This window comes from Diorhabda carinulata, chromosome 2, assembly GCF_026250575.1.
Source record: "Diorhabda carinulata isolate Delta chromosome 2, icDioCari1.1, whole genome shotgun sequence".
Classification (NCBI taxonomy): domain Eukaryota; kingdom Metazoa; phylum Arthropoda; class Insecta; order Coleoptera; family Chrysomelidae; genus Diorhabda; species Diorhabda carinulata.
The window spans coordinates 36,325,296-36,351,362 of NC_079461.1; the positions used below are offsets into that span (position 1 = coordinate 36,325,296).

General features: G+C 32.6%; 1 protein-coding gene across 1 annotated transcript in view; it reads left to right on the forward strand.

Annotated features, from left to right (window-relative positions):
• The window catches only part of LOC130903380 (toll-like receptor Tollo), an 82,664-nt gene that overhangs the window by 19,912 nt on the left and 36,685 nt on the right, over positions 1-26,067 (forward strand). Inside the window, exon 2 of the mRNA XM_057815446.1 lies at positions 73-105. Within this exon, the coding sequence (XP_057671429.1) occupies positions 101-105 (5 nt within the window). The 5' untranslated portion in view covers positions 73-100. The remainder of the gene's footprint in view (positions 1-72; positions 106-26,067) is intronic.

Below are 26,067 nucleotides of genomic sequence, written 5' to 3' on the forward strand. Positions count from 1 at the left end.
TTTTTCACATTGTAGTCAAATAAAATGATATTTGGAAAACTTTGATTAAGGCAATTTTTTCTTTGATTTCAGATTGTCTACTAAATTGTTTATACAATATATGAAGTAAGTAAAAATCTCATCATTCTCTTCTATTTCCTTGTTTTCATCACAAATTTGATAATGGGTTGAAGCTCCACGATTTTCTACGACTAAGCAATAATTGGTTGTCAAATACTGAGACGCTGATTGAGATAATAGACCCTTTTTGAAGAGGTTATGTTTTTCAAGTCCATATTGACGTATTAAATCCTTGTCTGAGATTAAAAAAAAACGTCTAAATATTGAAATGAAGATATAAAAAAACATCCGTTCCACATGAGCATTGCGGCCTGAGATCGCAATAAGATATTAGTACATTTTTATAAAATTTCTCTATTCATATATCTTCCGAATTTTATAAAAAAATAGTATCCATATCTCTTGTCCTTTCTGAGAATTCCATTGATGTGATAAAGATTTTAAATCGGGTTCACATTTGATTCCTGGGTAAAAGCAGCGTTGACTTTAAACCTTTCTGAGGTGTCTCGATCGATAGTGATCCGATTGGATCAGCTTTTGAGAAAGCTACTAGTCGATAAGTTATGACGACGAATCGTACGATTTTAATTTAGAAGATTATCATGTAAAACCCTATAAAAAATCTTCGATATGTCCAATAAGATTGCTCGGGATTTTTCTGTATAGACAAGGAGATTCCCGGCTTACGAAAGCCGTAGAGATGGTTGCCGATGATGTTAGCTCCGAATATCTCTTTATCTATGGCCTTGGCAATGGCTGGGACTAAAGCAATCGGACGATAGTTGTTGGGTACCGTCTTTTCTATTTTTTTGAACCCGAGCAACCCGATAGTAAAAATAGCATAATGGATTTGTTAGTTGCATGTACGCCCTTGTGAATTAGTATCTTAGTGACAAGAAAATCACAGTCGATTTGAGTAGAATAAATCTTATCTACAGGGACACATTTCTATACTTAATATTTACGGTAGACATTCCAAATATCCCTTGCTATGTTCGTAGACGAAGTGTCGTCGTTGCTATAAAGAATAATCACCAAATAGCAACAAATAAACGTCAAGAACACCTCAACATCCCGAATAAAGATCTACCAACTGGCGATTGAAGGTCACTTCGAATAAATCAGCATTCAAAACAAGAAGTATTGAAAGAAATCACATATACAATCGAAGAAAATACAAATTTAAATGCAGGGACTTCTCGATAAAAGATTCAAGCTCAAATTAGAAAACTGAATAAATGATCAAGTCAATCTGGACTTAGGGTATCTAGATGTGGGGATGTTCGAAGCCTTCAAACACGAAAATAATACAAGGAATTCAGTCAAAAATACTTTGTAATTTTTTTAACGTCCCATAGTATATAAGCAACGAAAAACTCCATGACGACTTAAAAATATCTACAGTGGAAGAGGAAATGCACTTTACCGTTATCGAAAAGTACACGGTTATCAAAGTGAAGAAGTTAAACGCATTACTACCAGTAAACAGATTATTGAAGGCCTATAAACATTAGTATTGAACACACATTGTTTTCACTACACTACACTAACTCACTAAACTTTTTAGTTTACCTTCAATACGATAAGTTGTCGAAACACGCGTCAGACAGTGTAATTGTGAGTGTGGGTGTAGTGGTATTGTAAACAGTGTGTTCAGTATGAATATCAACAACGGTTTCCAAGAATTCCAGCTTAGCTATAAATATTAAATCCAAATTACGGAGATCGGGAGGGTTGTCAGTGGACAACTTCTATTGTAAATTAACTTTTAATAGAAAAAATAAAACTATCCTAATAATAAAACTGATTTTTACGTAATTAGTCGACTTTTCTGTTTCCTCTCTAAAAAGCAAAAATATTTTTCCAGTTGAAATAACTTGTTTTTTATATACGAATGAATAATGAATTACGGTTCCATTATGAATGGAATTACATTTTTTTTTTATAAACATTCGTAGCTATTACGTTCATTTTCATTCCATAACTCACAATTAATGGATAATGGGAATGCAAAAAACTTCATTCGTAAAATGGCATATCACATTGTTCTTTCATTATTTCTTTTTATTTTGGCAAAAAAAGCATATAATTGTTGAAAGTACCGTACTAAAAATAAATGAACCAGTTAAAAATGTCATTTTTCTGTTTGTTCATTTCATAGCATTAATTCAGTAGTTGCCAAATTTATACAGGGTGACCCAACGAGAATGAATTTACGATATTTTTAAGAAGAGTGGCTTCCAAATAAACCAACACTATTTTTAAGTTTAAATGTGTATTTTTTACGTTCTAATATCCTAAAAAATTTACTTCTATACCAAGGTACATCCCTAAGAAGGTATAGGGACTCAAAGTAGGGCACAAAACTTTTTTATAACCCTTTAGAAATCTCATATTCGGAACATTGAATGAAACTATTAAGATCGTTAAGTAATAATAAGTAGAAGTCGATCGAATCTATAATAATTAAGGGTGACCTAACCTCAAAAGTTTATCTAACAGTTGATTTGAAAAATTCTATTTTCATACCATGAGTAAATTAATTCTCAAACTCAAACATTTATCATTATCAAGGAAAAGTCGAATAAATCAATTTTGTTTTTTAAAAAGCATACAAAAAATACAAAAAAATGTTTTTCTGTGAGGAACCACACGATTAGGAACCCCCTTTCGATATGCTTCCATGTTTTATTTTCACCAAAACTAATATATCCACACGTTCGTTAAAATTAAATTTAAATAGATTTTTAACAATTTAATTATTAGACGAAAGAGGGACGCAAAGGAAAAAATCGGCAAGATGTAAAGAGAATGAAAAAACAAAGAGTGAATTAGTTATTTTTATCTTAATTTTTTTTTGTTCAACGGATTGAAAAAGCTTAACAATTAATAGCGAAATTAATTTGTTATTAATACCGAAAAATCATTAGAACTAATCTTTTCAGTTTAATTAGAATGTTTATAAAATATAGTTCGGTCAAATTAGACCTAAAGATAAGAGTGAAGCTATATAAATTCCCATCAAGCTGAAAATCAGAGAAATTATTTAAAATGTAATTAAAAATAAGATTTGAATGTTCCCCATTCATTTCCGTGTATGGAAAAAATTGTATTCAAGGTGAAAAGTAAAAAAAATGAGATTTTCGCTATTATCAGCAAAACGGTGAGTTTTATCATGAAATTACCCTAATCAAAAATTATAGAACAAAAAATTATCTACAAAAAACGTATCAATACTTTTTTTCCTACGAGCCATCGTTTCTGAGATACAAGGATTCAAAAAGTTGTAAAAGTTATGTTTCAGGTTTACTGTCGTATTTAACGGCTATAATAATTACATCTTCGTCAATTGATAATTTATTTGATTAAATTATGACAGTTTCAACCAGTCTACATAGTTTTCTTACAAATACTCACAACTAGTCTCGGTTCATTTCAATTCAAAATCTTTTTGAATTATTATACATATCTCAGAAACAGTGGCTCGTAGGAAAAAAAGTGTTGATACGTTTTTTGTAGATAATTTTATGATCTACAATATTTGTTTGAGGTGTTTTTATGATAAAATGCACCGTTTTGCTGAAAATTGGGAAAAACTCATTTTTTCGACCTTACACCTTATATTTTAAGCAGTTTCACTAATTTTCAGCTTGATGGGAGATTATGTAACTTTCAATGTCTAAATTGACCGGATTAATATCTGAAAACTTTCGAAGTTACTCATGGTATGTGCTGGAATTAGTAACTAACCACATTGACAAATGATAACAACTTGAAATCGACGCCTCGTACCCTGGTGACAATTTGGACAGTTATGACAATAATAATATGAAAGATAATATACATATTCACTATTTTTTGAACTAATACGTTTTTTATTTTTATTATATTAACTACTGGTAGCAAATTAATTTCTTTTCGGTCCCTGAAGACGATAATTTGGTTATCGAAACGTGAGGCTTATAAAAATAAAACGAGCCGGGGAATTTACCATTTTATGAAAATTTTATGTTGATAATGGAATTAATAGAATTGATTTCTTTGAATCGTTTATTTTCCTTCTAACCAACTTTGAGCTATACGCGAATATGTAAAATAAACCGCCTATAAACTAGAATTTTGAAAATATAAATGTTTCCATGTCCATAGTATATATCGTTACATATATATAATTAAACTAATACGTAAGAAATGGAAGAACGGAAAAAAGAAAAACGTTGATACGTGATACTTCTGTGAACACATCAATAAATATCGGTTAGAAGCTTTCAGCGTTTTTCCCGTTTAGTTTTATGTTACATTTGGAAGGTGCGATTTGTTTGAATAACGATGAAACTCGTAATCGATAAACCCACTTTTTAATTAAGTACATAAATTCGATATCGAGATACTGTCGAGCTAAATGTAAACAAATATATTTTATTCATCATTCTTAGATCAATAGAAAGAAGATTCGAAATACGCATTTTGTCCATTCTAAAAGATTTATGAAGAGGGTGGAAAATAATAAAAAACCCCAACTTAAACACACTATCACAATTACCTGATTGACGAACATTTCGATAGTCAAGTTATCGACTTCAGACACTGGAAGCTTTTCAATATTTTTTCCTCCATCAAAGGGATCAAAATATCTGATTATATTCGTCAATATTCATATCGTCTTCTTCATGAAAGTCAATAAGATAGATACTGGACGTACTACGTAAGTACGCAGTCTCAGATTTACAAATTGAAGATGCAACAATCAACACAACTGTACATATTAAAGACGGGTTCAAAGTATCGTCGTGGGGTTTCAATTATCAAAGTCTTGAGAAGTGGATGACATAAAAAGAGATCTCTTATCCTTGTAAAGTAATAAAACTACTAGGTTCGCCTTGAAACACTCTAGCTTCTTAACCGAACGATGACACGCTATACCTCAACTGAAACAGTCCTCTCGGATTGTTTTTGTATTGAGAAACAACAAGTTACATACTAAAAAATCTTCATCTTGTAGTACTGGCTTATGTCGTCCACGTAGAGATTGGCCAACGTCTTTGAGACCTTTGTAGATATTAGGCCCCAGTTGCTCAATTACTTTGTGGAAACTTTATCCATGCTTGGGCGAAGTTTATGCGGATTTTGTTCTTATTTGGAATTTTCACACTGGTTGCTGTGCCTTGGAAAAAATTTTCCTGTTGTTGAGGTCCTTATTCTGAGTGAGACTATAGTATCGAAATAGACTTCCCATATATTTTTTGTTTTGCCGACTAGTCTCGCTCGTAGTGCCTTTTTCAGTTCCTGGGCTCGTATTTCCATCCGATTGGCTGGTGGTAGATTGGGAAATTGATTGATCTCATCTGGTTGCGGTTCAGGAACCTTTCGAATATTCCGCCCGTTGTCCGCAATTACGGCTTCAGGATAGTCCTTTATTTCGCAGAGTTCCTCTTCTAGGAATTGAATCACTGCTTTGGTCTTCGATTTCTTGTTATTAGTAGTAACTGATATTCGTTGAGGTAGTTCTGGTGATAAGTCTGTTGATCGAACTGATTGTGGATCTACTGGCGGGCATAGTGGTGGGTGCTTGTCGGGGTTGATCTTGCTTGTGACTTATGACGGGCCTTCTAGGGGACTTCCTCTCTTGAGGATCTCCTTCAATAGTCTGCTTCCGTTTGGTCTAGATCGGTGGACAATGGTTTTTATTTGTAGGGATGGGCATGGTTGACGTCTCCTTCATAGGATTGGAAGCGAGAGCAATTATTTTTTACGTTTTAGTTGGATTACTGCCAAAAGCGTGTATTCTCTGATTTTTCAACATTAATTTTATCTATTTTTGGTATAACCTCTAGTATTTCAGTGTTGTTGAAATTTGCGACAACGGTATATGTCACATTCAAAAATTAAACGGCTACAAACCAGATTATTTCTTCTACTTCAAATAAAATGAAATGAGAATTATTGTGAAACCAAAAGACGACACGAAACATTCTAATTATCAACATACGAGCAAAGATCCTTCCACAAAGGAAACTGATTCAGACACTAGATAAAGTGCGGGAAAAGGAAATTGTATGCAGGGAACCTTTGACATAAATGAAAACGAATATACCATTCTATTTCGTGACATTTATAACAGGCTGTTAGGGGTTGAATAATATATAGAAGTTTTGTTTATTTTATTGTGATTAGAGATACAAAAGCAATTAATTATCTTTCACCTGACGTAATTGTACGTTGATCATGTTCAACATCTAGAAAGTGCAATTTTCGTGTGTCTTCCTAATTTTGTATTTGTTTTATGTTATACCAGGTCGGCATTAGAAATTCTGAATTATTATAAAGTAAAAAGTAATTTAAAAATTTGAGCTATACAATATGTTGAGAATAGTTTGACGAAGTTGTTCTCGAGATGTTTTAATCCACAAGATTAGAAGAAACAATACATTTTTCTTAGCCAAATGCGGCCGTTTTTGGTTGATTTCTTCGCTCAAACGTTGCATTATACTCGCCGTCGATAGTTTTTGTCTTTGCCTTCTTCAAAGCCAGTTCCTCCTCTTCAATCTATTGTTTTCGTAGGAATATTGAATGCAAAAATCCTAATCTTTCAAGATTTTGTACTTATATAATAATGATTTTAATACGATATCGGTTAGGTTGGGTTTTCTACTTTAAAACAGTTTTTAACTTTGTCAAAGAATATATTTTGGTAGTTCTTGAAATAAAAAGGTTTTCGAGCTACAGGTTAAATCCAAAACGTATTAAGTTTAGGAAGTAGGTAGTTTAGTTCTCTCCGATCCTTAACAATTGATAACGTATTCACTTTATCCATAATCCCAACAGTTTTGATTTTGTTTCGGATGTGAAGTATCCATGAAATGAGACAACAATTTCAGTGAAACACTCGATGGAAATATATTCACGACGCTGTTTTTGTTCTATGGCGCATCCATCTTGCCCACAGCTTTCTCATGTCCAAATAATATGAGTCATTCATTGGAAACGTTCACTATTGATGGCTGTCAAACAAACACTGAAAAACGTGGCGTTTTCAAGCAACTACCGCCATCTCTAGTTTAGGCCAGGTACTTCTAGGGCCATCCTCGTATTGGAAGAAAAAGATGTTTCATAATTCAATTATATAATGATGTTTTTCAGTTTCAGTTCTTGAATGTCATGTACTAAAAAATTGGGATTCACAAAAAAGTAGATTTACTTTTATAAAGCAACGTATGAAACCGAAATATGAAATTGTATTTTCTTGTCATAAAAGGATGTTTTACGGTTAGTAAAACAGAAAATAAAATTTAAAAAAAAAATCCGTATAACGACAATACTTGATCCTCGAAGTAGAACATTCAAGTCACAACATCGCATCTAAACCATAAAGTAATACTTTTCGTTCTTTTAAAAAACTTTTATGCTCTACTTCGAAAAAGGTCTTGCCGCGCCATCGAAAATCCCATTCTTTATTTACTCCAAATCATAAAACACAAATAGAATGAACAACCAATCCTTACTGCGACGTCCTTTCCTTTGCCTTACGTCGTTAATACGCTTCCACCACTACATTAACCATTTATTATTATTTTTTTTTTCATAGCGAGTATCTACACTAAGAAACATATTATAAATAAAGATGTCCTATGTAATATTCAGTTCATTGTTATTTTTTCTCTAGGGGTACATACGAAAAAGATACCGACTACTACTTTGGAGTGGAGGGCCATTAAAAAAATCGAAATACCAGTAGCTCCCAATTCGCCGTTTAGAAAACAAAATGGAAGTTTAAACTTGAATAGCAACCCTCGTAGTTGAGAAATTTACAATTTTTCCAAACTACTGTCTAATATAATATAGTCTTTTGTATCATATATCATTACAAATCCAGATTTTATTATAATGGGTATAATTAATTTAACATATGGTAAATGTACTTCTCGTATTTCTAGGGGTTCAAATATAAAACCATGTAATAAGATATTTCGTCATATACCTTGAAAAAGGTGTTTGTTTGCCGTGTCAAAATTCAAATATGGTTTTCGTCGCATTCTCTGTAACCAAAGAAAGAGAATTATCGAGAAAGCTTCGACACTAAGGCCGACAGCCCACGATGCAACTGTTCTGAAACGAAGGTTGCAAACCAGTCGATCTTGAGAAGGTTTGGCAACCTCGGCAACGTCTGACAGCGAAGAACCGCACACGAGGTGACTCAAATGAAATGTTTTTTTGAATAATAGTGATCTGCGTTGTCTGTGAAATCGACAACAATCAGTGACATCTTCATCATTGAAAAATTACGTTTCACCTGATTCAAAACTGATTACGAGTCGTATCCGTGCGCTCGAAAGTTTTATTTTGATTGCAAAACTGTCACAAAATCAACTGGTTTGCAGTCTTTGTTTCCAAATAGTTGCATCGGTCTAAAGAAATCTATTTGAGTGACAAGTGATAAGGTTTTTATGGGGGTTTATAAGACGACCACAATCTGTGACAATAAATCATACAACTTTGGGTAAAAACCCCGCAGAATATGCTGCTGTGATAAGGATCACCCAGAATGTTAACTTTATTATACTATATTAGCAGTTTATTGAGTTTTCAGTATTCTGTTATAAGAATACGTTTCTGACAACCAAAAGTTAACACATTAGAGAAAAACCATTGAACTGTCTTTTGAAATTAATAATTCCCATGCTATTTCACCACTGCAAATGAAAGAGAATCCATCCCTCGCGATGATGGTAACATGAAGTCTTGCACTGACTGGTGTACAATAGAAAATATTAGGATTAACGATGTTAAAATCACAGATCAACTTTTAAAAATACTGGTAAGACACCAGAAGACAAAGTGGGAGGTCAAATTAATTGGTCGAACCAGTTCCAATTCTTGAGATGCATCTTGAACTGAAGACCACGTTAACTACTTAGTGGCACAAGATGAGGATGGAAAGAGGACGATTAACTTGAACGGATTACGCTACTTCCTTTGGTCTTTGGTTATTGTGGAACCAGCAAATTAACCGAGAGTTAAATTGAAAGGAAAAACTAGAAAGCATGAATGATACAGTTAGAAGGAAATTAAAAAAATTATGAAAACTATATAAGATACTGCTAAGATACTTTAAAGACTACACCAGGTATTCGAAGTCAAGGAAACAAATGGACTACAATGCAGACTCCTTAAAGAAACATTCCGAAAGATGCCAATGTTCGTTTATTCGTTTATTACGGATGAGTTTTCAATTTTTTTCTGGAAGGGTGAAATATTTAAAATATTCCATATTTACCTAATTGAAATGAGTAGATGAAAAGTTTCGCAAAAGAATTTACAATAGCGTTCAATTTTCCAAATGTCAAAAACGAACAAAGAATAAATCTCCGTTTCCGCAGCTCTTTGTTTTCCATTACATTTTGTGTTTTCTCTCTGGGGTATTAGTTGTATAATCTAATCCAGTCGTAAAGTAGCAACAGAGTGGATATCAGATGAAAATTTATAGGTTGTAAATGAGTGTAATCAAAAGGGCTATCAGATGCTTCAAAATTACTTATCGTGAGCTTTGTCTTCCTCTTTGTGGTTACTCCGGAATTTAATAGGACGATTATTAAATATGCGGCCTTTCCTTGTAAATTGTTCCTTTATGAAAAATTCTCTCGAAATAATTTTTCTTCGCCACCTATCAATTTATGATCTAGTTCTGAAATTTACAGAATACGGTGAATTATTCAACGACTTGGATATTAGATGAATATCGCGAGAAATAAACTACGTTCTGGCAAACTAGTGAATCAACAAGATATACAAATAAACAATACAACACTGTATATTGCAGTTTTACCTACTACAGCTCTCTTTTTGTTCTCTTCTGGCCAATGGTCGTAGTTTTCCTCTTCTCAGCTAGTACAGCAAAACCCCACGCAATCACCACAACCTCAGCCATGCAGAGGAGCAACTCCTACATCAGGGCCAACTCCAACAAACCTTCCGTTTCTTTTATTCTACTTAAACATTTTCCAACTAATCTTTCTTTCTCTTTCTAATACGAAATCTCCTATAGAACTAAGGGAGGAAGAAGAAAGAAGAAGAAGAAAGCCGCAATGGTTACGATAATGACAAGGACAATTACACTCGAGTGGTGCCTACCGACTGGAGATGCCTTGTGGATATTGAACTTTTGTAGGTTGTATTGTACGAGAAAAACGTGTTTTGGTTTGTACTTCTGCACATAAAGGAGTCCCGATAAAGGGATTATTTTAAAGAGCATCTGCCTTAACAGACCATGCTCCAAGTTGTTCGAGTTTCTGGACAGTATTCATATTCGGACTTCTTATTTCCATTAATTTACTTTTATTTGTATCAATTTTCATTTCCTCTTATTCCATTGTTGCTTTTCATATGTTTTCGTTTTCTGTTATTAGTACGTTACGGTCTGCAAAAATCCCTCAATCCATTTCGGTTCTTCCTAGATTTTTATGTCCAATACTTTTTATGATAATGTACCTTGAACAATGTGGAGCTTCGTATTGAATCTTGATTTCATGTTCCATATTTTCCTTTCGGGAACTCTATTAAATAAATTTTCATGCCACAAGATCTTTGAATACTAGGTATGTAGTTTTATTTTCTGGAGGTGTCTTCTAGTAGTTTTATTATGAAGATATGAGGCATTTTTCTAGGTATTAAGTTTTGAATATATTTTTTTATCTATATTGATAATCTCACTGTTCTCGTGATTGATAATAGATTTTATTACTCACGTAATTACTAATAAACTATTATCCCTTTACTGTTTTTTTTTATTTCATTCTTTTGTATAGGAATTTCGTTTTTTTGTAAAACTTTGTCATTTTGCAAACTTCATTTTTAATTTCGAATAATACTTCTTGATTTTCGAGGTAATTTCATCATATTTGTTGTCTTTTTTGATAATGTTATCTGTATTTTTTACTTTCTGGTATATATTTTTAGTTGACATTCAACTTGCTGCATGGCTGCGTTTGATTTAGTTTCAAGAGCTGTTTTGTAAGTTGAGTCCAATAAAGGGTGTCCCACGACTAAAACTATCTGTTTATGGCAGAATACTTATAATGGAATCATGAAAATTTCTACGTTTGGGTTTTCGGATACGTTTTTAACTAAAATATTTTCAAAGTCGACTGTAACTTTGTTATTTTAAATGAAACATCCTATATGCTAATACATTTTTGAAATCTACGTAAAATTTTAGTATATTTTTGTTCAAAAACTTTTTTCGAAAAATGCACACTTTTTGAATTATTAATTTTTTTGTAAAAAAATTTGACCGTTGCAGACCCTTACAAATTATTTTTGCGAGAATATCCTTAAAGATATGAAAATGGTTTCTTTTCGGTTGCTTTTAGCAAGGCTAGACATATTTGAATCTATGTTGAAAAATTTTTCATTTTATACAGGGTGTGTATAAAAACTGTTCAAAGTTTCATTCATTTATTTAAATGGAATCACCTGGTTTTTTGTATTTTAATGGTAGAATCAGAAGTCAGTCATCTCTAAAAATATTTTAGTTAAAAAGATCGTACCCGAAAGCCCAAACGTAGGAATTTTCGTGATTTGACTATAAGTATTTCGCCATATATACAGATAGTTTTAACTCGTCGTGGGACATCCTGTATAGTGGAGACTTACTCTTACTTAAGATTTGTTGATTATCTGAAAAGTTGAAAATTATCTAAGATTCACCTCCTTTTTCAATCTAACATAATGAGTTTCAAAGTTATCCGTCCTAATTAAAGTGGCGTTACCGAGCGTGAACCATCTTATTATACCCTACATTGGTTCAATGAGGTGCCTTTTATGTCTGTCAAATAAAGAGATAATTAGTATTAATTTAATTAACATTGTGTATTTGATTAATTAAGTGATGATAATAAATAATATGTTGAACAAATTTCATAACAAATCTCGGCTGAAATAGTGTCATAAGTCGAAAAACACACTTTTTGGATAATAACTCAAAAACTGACAAAGTTACCGCAATAACAACTATTTACTTGACATTATTTGGGATTAGATTTCAAATACCAAAAGTACAATAAAAAAGATTTTCTAATTTTTTGAGTTTTGGTACTATTTGAATGGAGTTGCGATATGTGAAAATCTATGAATCTATTAAAAACGTAACGCCTTCAAAAATCACTTGTATATGGATTTACATATTGGATAAAGACTACCAGTATATACCGAAGGTACTGACCACTGTTAACGTGTATTAGAACTATTCTGCTGATTCAGTTATATATCGAAATTATGTACAAAGTACCTTGACATCACTTAATCGAATATTTAGTTGCAACGTTTCGTTATTTATTTTAGCATCGCGTTTTTAACGAAACGTGTTGTATAATTGACTAAAATTACACGTTTTTGATTAATCATCTTTCCTTTAATCATCCTCTTTTTGTTTATTGACGACGCAATATATTTTAAATTCATTGAGACACCCCCTATATTTTTCAGAAAGTAGATTATATAGGAAATACTATAGAGAAAGAAGACTTAAATTAAATATAAAAATAATGTAATCCGAAAATCATTAAAGAATCCCGGAATAAAAATAACGAAATCCAATGATAATTTTTAAATAGCTTTTAATAAAAATTCGGAATCTGGAATAAGCTCGTTTTATGACTTGATTAAATTAGTGAAAGGGAAAAAAGGGAATGTTTGTTTGATCTAGAGGGTATTCGTATTCCTTTATTTTAACAGTTAATTTTGTACAAACAACTGACATAAACCCCGAGTTAAGAGAAGGATTTAATTACTTTTTCGTAGTTCTACCAACTGTATCCGCTTTAATATTTACCTTAGAAATTTGATATCCGCAATTATTGGATAATTAGAAAATCCGGCGCAGAATCAATAGAAATTATTTGTGAATGTATCAAATTGTTTTCATAAAATGAAATACAGGGCCCAATTGTTTTTTCGGTTTTTCTATATAATCCTCGTCCCAATCAAAAGACATTTGTCACCTCTCCGAAAGCTTTCTGAAGCCTTCTATCTCCGTATTGGTTTCGAATCGCAGTTCGTCAAGTGCCTCCTTCAAATCAATAATAAATAATAATCTCATAGTGATAAATCTGGTCTAAAAAAAAGGTTTACCAATTTTTTCAACCCAATTCAACGTTTTCATCGTAAGCGGCCTCCATAATTGTATGTAATATACACAAATTAGTTTAAATATGAGTACCAATTGGTACTGTAAACCAAAGATTGCGCATCATTTTGATTTACGGATATTGGATATTGCTTGGTTCAATCTTGGGTTTGCTTTATCCAGTTCTACTCCCAGTTTTAGTTCCAGTTTTAGCTGGAGTTTCCATCCAGTTTAATCTGCAATTTTAGTACCAGTTTTTGAGCGACTTGATATTTAATTTTTTATGTTTCTGTTTGTAGCGATTAAAAACATATCGTTATTTTTTCCCACGGTTTCGCAAACGTAAAGTTTTATTTATGATTGTACGTATCTTCCTCATTTTTTATTTCTATCTATCCATTATTGTTGAATTTATTTGTTCCCCTTATACGTTCAATTTGTAAAATTCGATTTGCGAAGTTGCATTTTTGGAGAAAACCACCTTCTCTTTGCTACGCCAAGATTACTGTTTTACATATTCAAAATAACTCTTAAAACGAAGAACAAAGAAAATTTTCATCGTTCTGTTAGTTCTTACGATTATGCAAATTTTCGAAAGGTATCGATTCGTTATGTATATTCTTACATCAAAGCTTAAAATACGAGTGCGCACTTCCAGTTTGTTATCTTTATAGAACAAGATAATTTTTTAGAAAATCTTTTATAACGTTATAGAATATGGAAATACACGTTTATTTCGATGTTACTAATTTAATCACAAAAGCGTAAAGGAATTCTCAGATTTTCCTGTTATTTAGACTTCAGAAAATGAAATGTGAATCAGAAAAATGTTAAAGTTATTGAAGAATAATACGAAGTCAAATTCAAAAGTGAAAATAAAAGTTTATACGAAGAGTTCACTATAGAACAAGTCGATTGCAGAAGTTCTAATAGACGAATAGGGTACAAAAAGGGATCAGGTCACGTCTGGTACCCTGTTTAAACCAAACGCCCTTACAGACAAGTACATTTTACTCGTCTATTTACGTTTTATAATTTAATATTAAGTTGTAGCGAATTAACGAGGTATAATGATGATTTTTTTCCGAGTAGGACTACTATTAAGTGCATCTGTCTAAATAACGGCGTATAAGGGCGTCCAATTTATAATGATTCGATTGCCTTTTAACAAATACTTTCTCTCGCATAATATATACAAATTTTTTAGAGTATTTAGAAAAATGTTATCTCATATTTAACAATTTACACTCGTTTACATGGTTATTATGCCCCCAGCTGAAAGATGTCAATAATTGTTTATAATAAATCAGTATAAAAATTTTCTATCCTGGTAGATATCACAAATCTTTTATTATTTATAAATCTTTAACTTGATACAATTTCCTAGGTGATAAATTGTTCTCACTAGTTCCAGCTACAGTCAAAAAACCCGATTTTTCTTTATCAAAATTACCAATTTTTTCTGTAGTAATGGAGTCTGAAAATTCAATTGTAAACTCCAATTGCTCTTCGACGATTTGAAGTTGACAAATCAGAAAAGCGTTTTGAATAATTAAACATATGATTCATTTTGACAATTGACGTTAATGACAGACTTTTATTACACTAGCGTCACGATTGGTGGGTGGCAGAACTAAATTAGTGTTGAAATTTAGATACAACTCGACCTTCTTGTTGGGTACGTTCCGAGGTTTTGAGCTAATCTTTTTAATTTTTATCTAAAACTAATTTATTTTAATTATATATTTGATTTACTTTTGGTTTTCCCTTCGTGTATATGGATTCTAACATACTAAGAATCTTATTCGGTGTACCGAAGAAAACACGATAACATTTAGTTTCCGAATAAGCTTATAAAATTCTTAATGGAATTTATGGTAATCAGGTTATTTCACCTTATTAAAATGGCAAATCTCGCAAACGAAGTATTTGCATGGAAATGCATACAAGAAATTATATATTTAATGTATACATACTATATTATTAGTAAGCACTGTCGTCATTTTCCGTTTATATTTTATACGATGTGATTTATGTTAAAACCTCTTTAGTTTTTCGGACTAACTAACTAAATAGTATAAATATTCTATCTTCGCACTTGGAGGAACAAAAATATGATAAAAGTTAAAAAGAACTGAGAAAAGAACTGAAAGCTTTTTAATTTTGTGTTTGATTTTGAATATAAATCTTTTCAGTAACCACAGACTGGTTCAAGTACTAAATTAAAAAATTGATTATAAACAAATAGTCCAATTAAGCATTAACGAGGTATAATAAATAATTCTCAGCATCCCCAGAATGGAGTGCCCCTAATAAATTGTTTATTTAACGACGTTCATCTAACGAACTCGAAATGAATTCTCTTTGTTTGCCGCTTTAAACTTGCCGACAATCGAGTATCTACCATTTTGAATTTGATGACTTTCTCAAAGAGACTTTTTGGAGAGTTTGTCGTGTTGAAAACTGATAAAATGTGGTTACTTTTTTAATGGTCTCCACGTATAAAATTCTAATTAAAATATTGTTTCAATATTCTAATCATCAGTTCGTCTATAACTTCGAACCGATCGATTCAGTTTGTTCTTAATTATTTTTATTACAATTTTATACTATTCTGGATAATTAAAAAAATATTAATGAGTTCTTTTATGTAGCTTTTTGATAATTGAATCGTTCTCATAAATTTCTCTGATATTTTCTATCGTCTGTAAATGAATTTCTACAACTGGGTAATTTCCTATATTATATCAACGACTAAGAAACATCCGAGTCGGTACGGACCTGTCGTTTATTTATACAAACAATGTAAACATCGAGCAGGGCCGGACTAAATCTAAACTGTCTTATTAGTTTTTAGAACAAAACTAAACGATTTGGTATGTTTTTGTTCATTTTCAATTTTTGAATAATTTTAATGGCGTAGTTAAGGATGTCTTTAGAGGTCAAAAGCGGAGCGAAAAAAGGGCTGATTACGAAAGGTTATATTGTGCGACTTTAATTAAAATGTGTTTAAATATTGTTTCATTATTATAATCATCAGTTCGTCTAAAATTTCGAACCGATCGATTCAGTTTGTTCTTAATTATTTTTATTACAATTTTATACTATTCTGGATAATTAAAAAAATATTAATGAGTTCTTTTATGTAGCTTTTTGATAATTGAATCGTTCTCATAAATCTCTCCGATATTTTCTATCGTCTGTAAAAGAATTTCTACAATTGGGTAATTTCCTATATTATATCAACGACTAAGAAACATCCGAGTCGGTACGGACCTGTCGTTTATTTATACAAACAATGTAAACATCGAGCAGGACCGGACTAAATCTAAACTGTCTTATTAGTTTTTAGAACAAAACTAAACGATTTGGGATGTTTTTGTTCATTTTCAATTTTTGAATAATTTTAATGGCGTAGTTAAGGATGTCTTTAGAGGTCAAAAGCGGAGCGAAAAAAGGGCTGATTACGAAAGGTTATATTGTGCGACTTTAATTAAAATGTGTTTAAATATTGTTTCATTATTATAATCATCAGTTCGTCTAAAATTTCGAACCGATCGATTCAGTTTGTTCTTAATTATTTTTATTACAATTTTATACTATTCTGGATAATTAAAAAAATATTAATGAGTTCTTTTATGTAGCTTTTTGATAATTGAATCGTTCTCATAAATCTCTCCGATATTTTCTATCATCTGTAAATGAATTTCTACAACTGGGTAATTTCCTATATTATATCAACGACTAAGAAACATCCGAGTCGGTACGGACCTGTCGTTTATTTATACAAACAATGTAAACATCGAGCAGGGCCGGACTAAATCTAAACTGTCTTATTAGTTTTTAGAACAAAACTAAACGATTTGGGATGTTTTTGTTCATTTTCAATTTTTGAATAATTTTAATGGCGTAGTTAAGGATGTCTTTAGAGGTCAAAAGCGGAGCGAAAAAAGGGCTGATTACGAAAGGTTATATTGTGCGACTTTTATTAAAATGTATTTAAATATTGTTTCATTATTATAATCATCAGTTCGTCTAAAATTTCGAACCGATCGATTCAGTTTGTTCTTAATTATTTTATTTTCAAATATTACAAGATCTATACTATTCTGGATAATTAAAAAGATATTAATGAGTTTGTTTATGTAGCTTTTTGATAATTGAATCGTTCTCATAAATCTCTCCGATATTTTCTATCGTCTGTAAATGAATTTCTACAACTGGGTAATTTCCTATATTATATCAACGACTAAGAAACATCCGAGTCGGTACGGACCTGTCGTTTATTTATACAAACAATGTAAACATCGAGCAGGACCGGACTAAATCTAAACTGTCTTATTAGTTTTTAGAACAAAACTAAACGATTTGGGATGTTTTTGTTCATTTTCAATTTTTGAATAATTTTAATGCCGTAGTTAAGGATGTCTTTAGAGGTCAAAAGCGGAGCGAAAAAAGGGCTGATTACGAAAGGTTATATTGTGCGACTTTAATTAAAATGTATTTAAATATTGTTTCATTATTATAATCATAAGTTCGTCTAAAATTTCGAACCGATCGATTCAGTTTATTCTTAATTTTTTTATTTTCAAATATTACAAGTTCTATACTATTCTGGATAATTAAAAAGATATTAATGAGTTTGTTTATGTAGTTTTTTGAGAATTAAATCGTTCTCATAAATTTCTCTGATATTTTCTATCGTCTGTAAATGAATTTCTACAACTGGGTAATTTCTTATATTATATCAACGAATAAGAAACATCCGAGTCGGTACGGACCTGTCGTTTATTTATACAAACAATGTAAACATCGAGCAGGGCCGGACTAAATCTAAACTGTCTTATTAGTTTTTAGAACAAAACTAAACGATTTGGAATGTTTTTATTAATTTTCAATTTTTGAATAATTTTAATGGCGTAGTTAGAGGTCAAAAGCGTTGCGAAAGAATAGCTAGTTACGAAATGTTCTTTTAGGATGATGAAATATGAGGTAATGACTTTGAGACTAGATCGATTCGGTTTTGGTACATGGTACAAGTTTATTTAAACTAGTTGGCAAATTTGAAAAAGAAACTGAAACGTGAAATGAAGAAACAAATAAAAAAGAATCTGAGAATTGATTAAAATAAAATATAGATGATGGTAACAGAATACACAATATCAAGAATACATTTTTAGACAAGAGAGATGTATCTATAGAGCAAAGATGGATGTATACAACGAGTATGACTTTTGGGTACCAAAACAGGATACTAACAGAGAGGCTCAAAAGCAAAATAAATCAGCGCTGAAATAAAGAATTGAAACCACAATATTAGAATGGTACGGCTACCTAAGACGGATGAGAAACGGGTCACAATAGTTGAGGTGTCAAGGAAACAAGCCAACCCAATTACTTGGGATTGCTATATAGAGAAAATTCTTGTAAACAAAGGTCGATGAAGACAAAAGCAGTGTACCTGGCAATGGATAAAGGAAAATGAAAACAAAAAACTAATCCATTAGACGATTTAACAATTCAATGACTTACCTCTACAATATCTACAATCGTATAAATCGTTTTTGCTTTATTCATATACATGGTAAGGTAAATTGAGTTTTTCGAAATTGGGATATAAAGATCTTCGATCCACTAAAGCCCAAACTAACGCCGTGCCGTCTATTTACTTTGCTGTCATTTACAACAGGGGTTTTAAAAAGTTTGGGTAACAAGTTGAGTCCTTTTTCTGCCACTTTACTGATTTACTGAAAGCGGCTTTTTAAATTGATTACCACCAATTTAAGAAAATATCCATTGAAGAGTTTTTGTTCTAAATACCTGCCTTTTAAAGTCTATTTACACTTTTACCGGATGCTGGAACATTACGTTTGATGGTTAGTATGCTTATCGGAAACTCGATCAAAACTTTTAAAACGTCTATAATGGCATGGGAAGAGAATCTGTTCAGTTTTAACTTCCTCATTTACAGAATATCAAATACGCCGCGGAAAATTTTTAAAATTTCCACTTTAAACCCCATTTTGTCGTGTTTAATGTAGTTGATTATGTCTTTGTTCCAAAAGAGATGTTTCAGCTCAAAATAAATTGAATGTCATAAATATTTCAACATATTTGTCTAAGTATACTTGCCTGTTAGTTTTTTAGAAAAAGAATGCATCTTTCGTTTAATTACACTGTAGAAATTTAAAATTGTATTTTTATATTGTTGACAAACGTCAAAAATGTATTATACACATCAGTTTTCCTTATAATCTAATGCCCTCTGATCTTATTTTATCCAACCTAGAGCAGAAGCCATTCCAAAAAATACAACAGCAAATCAGGACTCTGTTTGGTGATAGTGGACATTTTGCAAAAAGGATGTTTTATTTTCTTTTATTCCTAGAGACTATCAGTCTTGTAAAAGAAGACGCAAGACGTTCAAAGAACCATCTCAAAAGTGAAATGGATCTTACGAGACGATAGAGTATAATAAGCTTGTTAGCAAGGCCTAATTTTTGCATTTTATTTTCATTTTTTCTTTCTCCAATATCAATCACAATTCCCAGAAATATTGAAGTACAAAGTTTGTCATTTAGAGCTAGCGTTTAAAGTAAAAACTTCTTCACTAGTTTAATTTTGCCACAACCCAGTATTTCTATCTGAAATTAATAAGATCCCATCATTTCACGAGTTGCAGGCTGAACCAACTACCCATCGGAAACCTGGATGGAGGCTGCGGGCGAATATCCAATAATTTTGATGTGTAGTGATCTAATGAACGCTTGCAGCCGTAAATACTAATTTTTGACTTTGCTTTTCTTTTTGGAAAACGAGGTTCAAATAGAAGACAAACATCCTGGCTTAAGAACCTTAGAAACTGATTCAATAAAATTTCCTTTCAACCCTTTCGCATTGCTTTCGACAAAATAAAGATTAAAACCAAAGAAAACTTCCAGCACTGCTTGGATCAATGGAAAAAACATATGGAATGGTATGTGGCGCAAGGAGGGAAGTATATTGAACCCATTTTTCGTAACCAGTCTCGTTATTTAGTAGCCAGACCTCGTATGCTCAATCAACACCAAAAGAAACTCAGCAAACTCTACCTGCTCAGGCAACTGTATTCTCTAGGCTTGTGCTAGAATATAATAAAGTCCTACAAGAGCTGTTGAGTGATAGCTATTCATTTGGCTGTCATGTCATTTCGATAACAAGGGCAAGGACGAGGTGATTCACTCGCCAGATTGCGATCAGCTAATCCATAAATGGGTCAAAATGCCCTCAGCAGCCTTCTAGCAAAGCAGGCTGTGCTGAGATGAAAATACCTGATACATTTAAATGGACCTTCTTCTTCCCTTACCAACCCACTCTAGTTAAACAGGTGGGCGATTTAACTGGTAACTGGTCTTTTAACCGATCATGGTCATCTAAGATGCTGTACTTTATACTAGGTTTGACGGATGATTCGAAATGCCGCTGATGCATGCAGGACGAAGAAACTGCAAATCACACGTGTTAGGTTAAACCACTCTATCAAGTGTGTTGCGATGTTGAAATATTCGTTTTTCAAAGGACATCGGTAGTTTTATGTCCTTTGGACATTCAGTACATATTCAATTATCAAATATTATCTGGAATATAACGACGTTTAAATCCAATCGTATTATTTCCTCAAATATCTTTTTGTTTATACAAATATGATGTAATGTATTCATAGATTTTCCTCTTCAATTATGCTTTAAACTCGATCATCCAATAGATTGTTCAAATTCAGTCTGCTTTTCTAGACATAAAATTCAATAAAAGCCATCGTTGAAAAATGGAAAAAAGATCCTTGCGCCAGAACCGGACATTCGGTAAATTTTTCAAAAATGACGAATTACGTTTACGTAGGATTACATTTACAGATCTGTACAGAGCTGTAAATTCTTCGAAGACAATATGGTCACTGACTACTTTAATGTTTCCGGGAGTTGTAGCAATTTTGGTAATACAGGGTGCGGCAGCATAACTTCCTTTTTTAAAAAGTTCGCCATTTAGTCGGTAGATGTCGTAACGGAGTGCTAGTGGTCTCGTTCGAGAGGGGGGACTATAAAGTTTTGTCCCGGCACAGTTCAGTCGCCATCATGCGTTGGAACAGTGAGGAGCGTGCGTTTGCCGTTGAGGTTTACTTTTCGAGCGGATGTTCTGTGATCGCAACCCAGCGCGCCTTTCGGAATCGCTTTAATTTAGCCCCCTTGGCCCCTGTCCCGGACCGGAAATCAATTGTTACGTGGGTCACTACGTTCAGACAAACTGCAAGTGTGACAAGACGAAGAACTGGAGTCCCTCGGCCCATTAGATCACCGGAGAACATTGAGTTAGTTAGAACTTCAGTGTTGCGATCACCACGGCGTTCTGCGCGCAAACATGCGTCTGCCCTTGGACTTTCCGATCGTTCTGCGAGGAGAATACTTCATGATGATCTTCATTTTCATCCATACAAGATGGCAATTGTGCAGGAACTTTCTGAACGTGACTTCAATTCTCGGAGGAACGCGTGTGAGGTTTTTCTGGAAGTCGTTCCTGAGGACGCTATTGTTTTTTTTAGTGATGAAGCCCATTTTCATTTGTGTGGATCCGTAAACAAACAAAACATGCGCTACTGGGCTGATACCAATCCTCGACAATTGCATCAACGGCCTTTGCATTCACCTAAAGTCACAGTGTGGTGTGCAATTTACTCACGTGGAATTATTGGTCCCTGGTTCTTTGAGGAAAATGAAGTCACAGTGACAGTGAATTCGCACCGGTATGTAAACATGTTACAGGAATTTTTTTTCCCACGGCTAGATGAGTTGGACTTAGGGGACACTTGGTTCCAACAAGACGGAGCAACGGCACACACTTCAAGAACATCGATGGCTGTTTTGAGGGAACACTTCCCAGAGCGCCTTATCTCAATTAGGGGCGATTTGGAGTGGCCAGCCCGCTCTCCCGATTTGACCCCTTGTGATTATTTCCTATGGGGTTTTTTGAAATCCCGTGTGTATGTGAACCGTCCAAGGACCCTACAAGATTTGAAGACGAACATCCAGGAAGAAATTGCCAACATAACGCCTGCTATGCTGGCAAGAGTCATGACAAACGCCAGAAATCGGTTTACTCAGTGTATGGAGAATGGGGGACGTCACCTAACTGATTTGATCTTCAAAACTCAGTAAAACGAAACTTTATGTATGTGCCTGTATTATAAAAAACGAATAAAAATTTTCTGATTCATACAATAAGTTTTATTAACTTTTGAAAAAAGGAAGTTATGCTGCCGCACCCTTCGTCGCCGTTTTTGATTTTAGGAAATAAGGCGATAGATCTGGTGAATAGGGTGGCTTTGGTAATACAGCAAGCTAACAGTTCACATTAAACTTGTAGTAGTGGGGCCCATTATCGTGTGATGCTGTGTTTTCACTTTTCATTATTATTTTGATCTTGGATAGTCACTCTAGATCCTGGTGCTTCATTTCTGGGTCGTATTGAGGAAACTAACTGGTCCAAATAGTCTTTTGTAATTAAAATTTGATGTTTTTGATAAGAGAAAATGAATGATTTCAACTTCTGGATAAACTACTTATGATTAGAGTAGTTGTTCAAGTTTTACCACATGCGTGGTCAAAAAAATCAGTTCAAGTACTCGATTATTACATTTTTTATATGTTAAATAAAAATATCAATAATCAATTCTCGGTGAGTTCCAATTTTGTAAATTCATCAATTATTTTGTATGTTGGTTAAACGTAAACGTATAGAATTACCGGTGTTTTCACTTATTACTTCGAATAAGCTTATTTTGTATTGTTATTTTAGAAAAATGTGGTCCTGTGTTAGAAGACAATTAAATGTTTTGCCGAGCGGATCTGGATTTGTAAGCTTTATGTTCAAAATGGAAAAGGAAGTTTCGTATTCAAAACCTAAAATTGACAAAAGTTCATATAAAAATTGATCAATACCATTTAGTTAGACACACGACTATGATTTAAATGGTGGATATGGAAGGAGAATATGAATGCACAATTTTTTAGTAGATTCGTCGACGTACTCCCAATAGCGCTGTTTGAATTCTTTCCTTTGTTATTCAATATGAATCTGGCTTTAATTTGAGAAACGCTGAGAGAGGATTATTGTCGACAGTGCTATGAAGGGATTTTATCGAATTATAGAAATTTCTAAAGGGGATTATTCGCGGGTCTTTCGTTGAAAATAAAATCTGAAAAATTATTTCGGACTTGTCTGACAGCGAGACATGAAAATCTGGAACGTTCTTTTTTTGTCGAATTATAATGAGATAATTCAGGGGTGGAAGTCTAATTGGTTCGTTTTGAATACTCGTAATTTTTCATTCCTAAGAAGATGTTTAAGAGGGAAATTCTAATTGTTCAATAATTAAAGAATTTCATTCGTACTTTTTGAATAGAAGTGAAAAGCTTCCTCACAAATTTATTGTGAAAGAATTTTTTAAAACAGGCTGGATGTAATAAGTGTCATTGATTCTGCCAGGATAAAAAAAAAGAACTTTATTATTTCAATCAGTTCCTCTCCATATTTCTAATTTTTCTACACCGTTGAAAGCTGATTCTAGGTTAATAAACATTCGAAAAATTTTTTCTCAGTATTCTAGTTTTTTTTTTAATTACATTATTTCAAATTGAAGTCACAGTATAAAGTTTATAGTGTTTACCAGTTAGCCTTAAGGCTTTAAGGTTACCACTTCTTGATTGATTGTTGCTTTTGCCGTAAAAGGTTATGTAGAACAGGAAAATTCCCTCTTTCCATCTTATTCTATTATTATTCTAGTTATTCATTATAAATTTAGGGCCGTTTTGGAAAATTTATTTCGATTGCTTTGGTTGTATAATCATAATTTTAAAACTGAAAGTTAAAATGTAGTGTATAGCCTTTTTCTGGTTGTCTTACATATCTATGATTATAAATTTTCGACTGGTAGTTTTCTCAACAGTCCTAAATCTTTTTTTGTGGATGGTTTGAGAGTTGACTCTGTCGAGAAAGTTTCTATGGGACAGTCACTTCCATAGAACTCGTGTAATAAAACTTTTGGGTGGAGTTTCCGTGGAAAATTCGAACCCGTTCTGATTAAGAAAAACGGGGGATTACCAGCTTAAACATCACCATATTCAACAGTAATTCTCTCTTCATCATTTTCAGTAAATTCCTTGACTGGTACACAGTGTTGCTTACAAGTAAGGTCCAAAATGTCTTTAGATTTGAGTCCACTGTTGTCTGTATGAAATAAATAGTCGAGAAATTGGTTTTTGTGGATGGTTTCAGTTGATACTGTCGAGTATGGTTGTATGGGACTGTCACTTCCATCGTAGTCGTGGAATAAGACGTTTGGGTGGAGTTTCCGTGGAAATTTCGACTCGAAATCCGTTCTGATTATAAAAAACGGGGGATTACCAGCTTAAACACCATCATATTTAACAGTAATTTTCTTTTCATCAATTTTCAGTTAATTCCTTGACTCGTACACACTATTACTAACAAATAACATACAGAATGTCTTTCGATTTAAGTTTACTGTTGTCTGTATGAAATAAATAGTCAAGAAATTGCTTTTTGTGGATGGATTGAGTTTATTCTGTCGAGGAAGTTTCTATGGGACAGTCACTTCCATAGTACTCGTGTAGTAAAACTTTTGGGTGGAGTTTCCGTGGAAAATTCGACTCGTAACCCGTTCTGATTAAGAAAAACGGGGGATTACCAGCTTAAACATCACCATATTCAACAGTAATCTTCTCTTCATCAATTTTCAGTTAATTCCTCGACTGGTACACAGTGTTACTTACAAGTAAGGTACAAAATATCTTTAGATTTGAGTCCACTGTTGTATGAAATAAATGGTGTTGGGATTATCAAGTTTTTTTCCAGCTTTTGGTATTCTATGTTCCTTCCATGCCCCATATTCCAAAATATAATATTTTATTTGTTACTTCTACTAGTTTCACTTCGCTTATTTGATGCTGTTGTTAATCTCCTCTATTCATTGGTTGAATTATTAAATTTATCTTAATATTTAGCTCAGTATTTGTTATCTGTTTCTGTTTTTATTTATATTTTCATTTATTCAGATTTCTCACTACATAAAGATTGTAACTGAGTAATCAATATTTGTTGATTTTCCTTAATATTTGTCGAAAAAGTATTTGATTCGGCGGTAATAGTTATTACTTATTTACTATGCTCTTAATAGTGAAGATTTTTACACTTAAAACTCGCAACTAAACTAAAAATTGTTTAAAATTCTTTATGAACAATCTTCAATTCGTAAATTTCAAACCAAACAATTGCCTTTTATGTTTTCATACTTATATATTATTTCCAAACACAAATTTTGTCTTATATAAACGAAAATTTCAGTACACTTAATATTTTTTCAACACCATTAGAAGCTGAAAATGAACTTTTTATTTCCCAAAAACCGCAATAATAAGTTTTTAAAACGTTACCTTCAGCACTTGACTCGGCGAGGCACTTAAGAAGTTTTCTAGAATTTCATGAATTTATTAACTGTTTTTGTATGTGGAATGTTCGGTACGTTACAAATTTCAGCGCTTACCATGTATTTACAGCAACTTCTGAAGTTTTCGGATATTTCTTCTATTCGGAAAGCGGAGCACATTAGCTCTGATGATTTTTTAGTACAAAATTAATCTCGTCACTAATTGTTAAACAGTTTACATGCGCGTGAAGAAAAATTACAGTCTATGGAGGACCTCAGTCTTATTAATCATACAATTCGTCCGATACCTAATCCTGTTTTTAAGTCTTGTTCTACCCCTTGTATACATCAATCCTTTTCCCTCTCCGCGTCTCTTATAGATCTAATTTAGTGCTCTTTCTTCATTCAT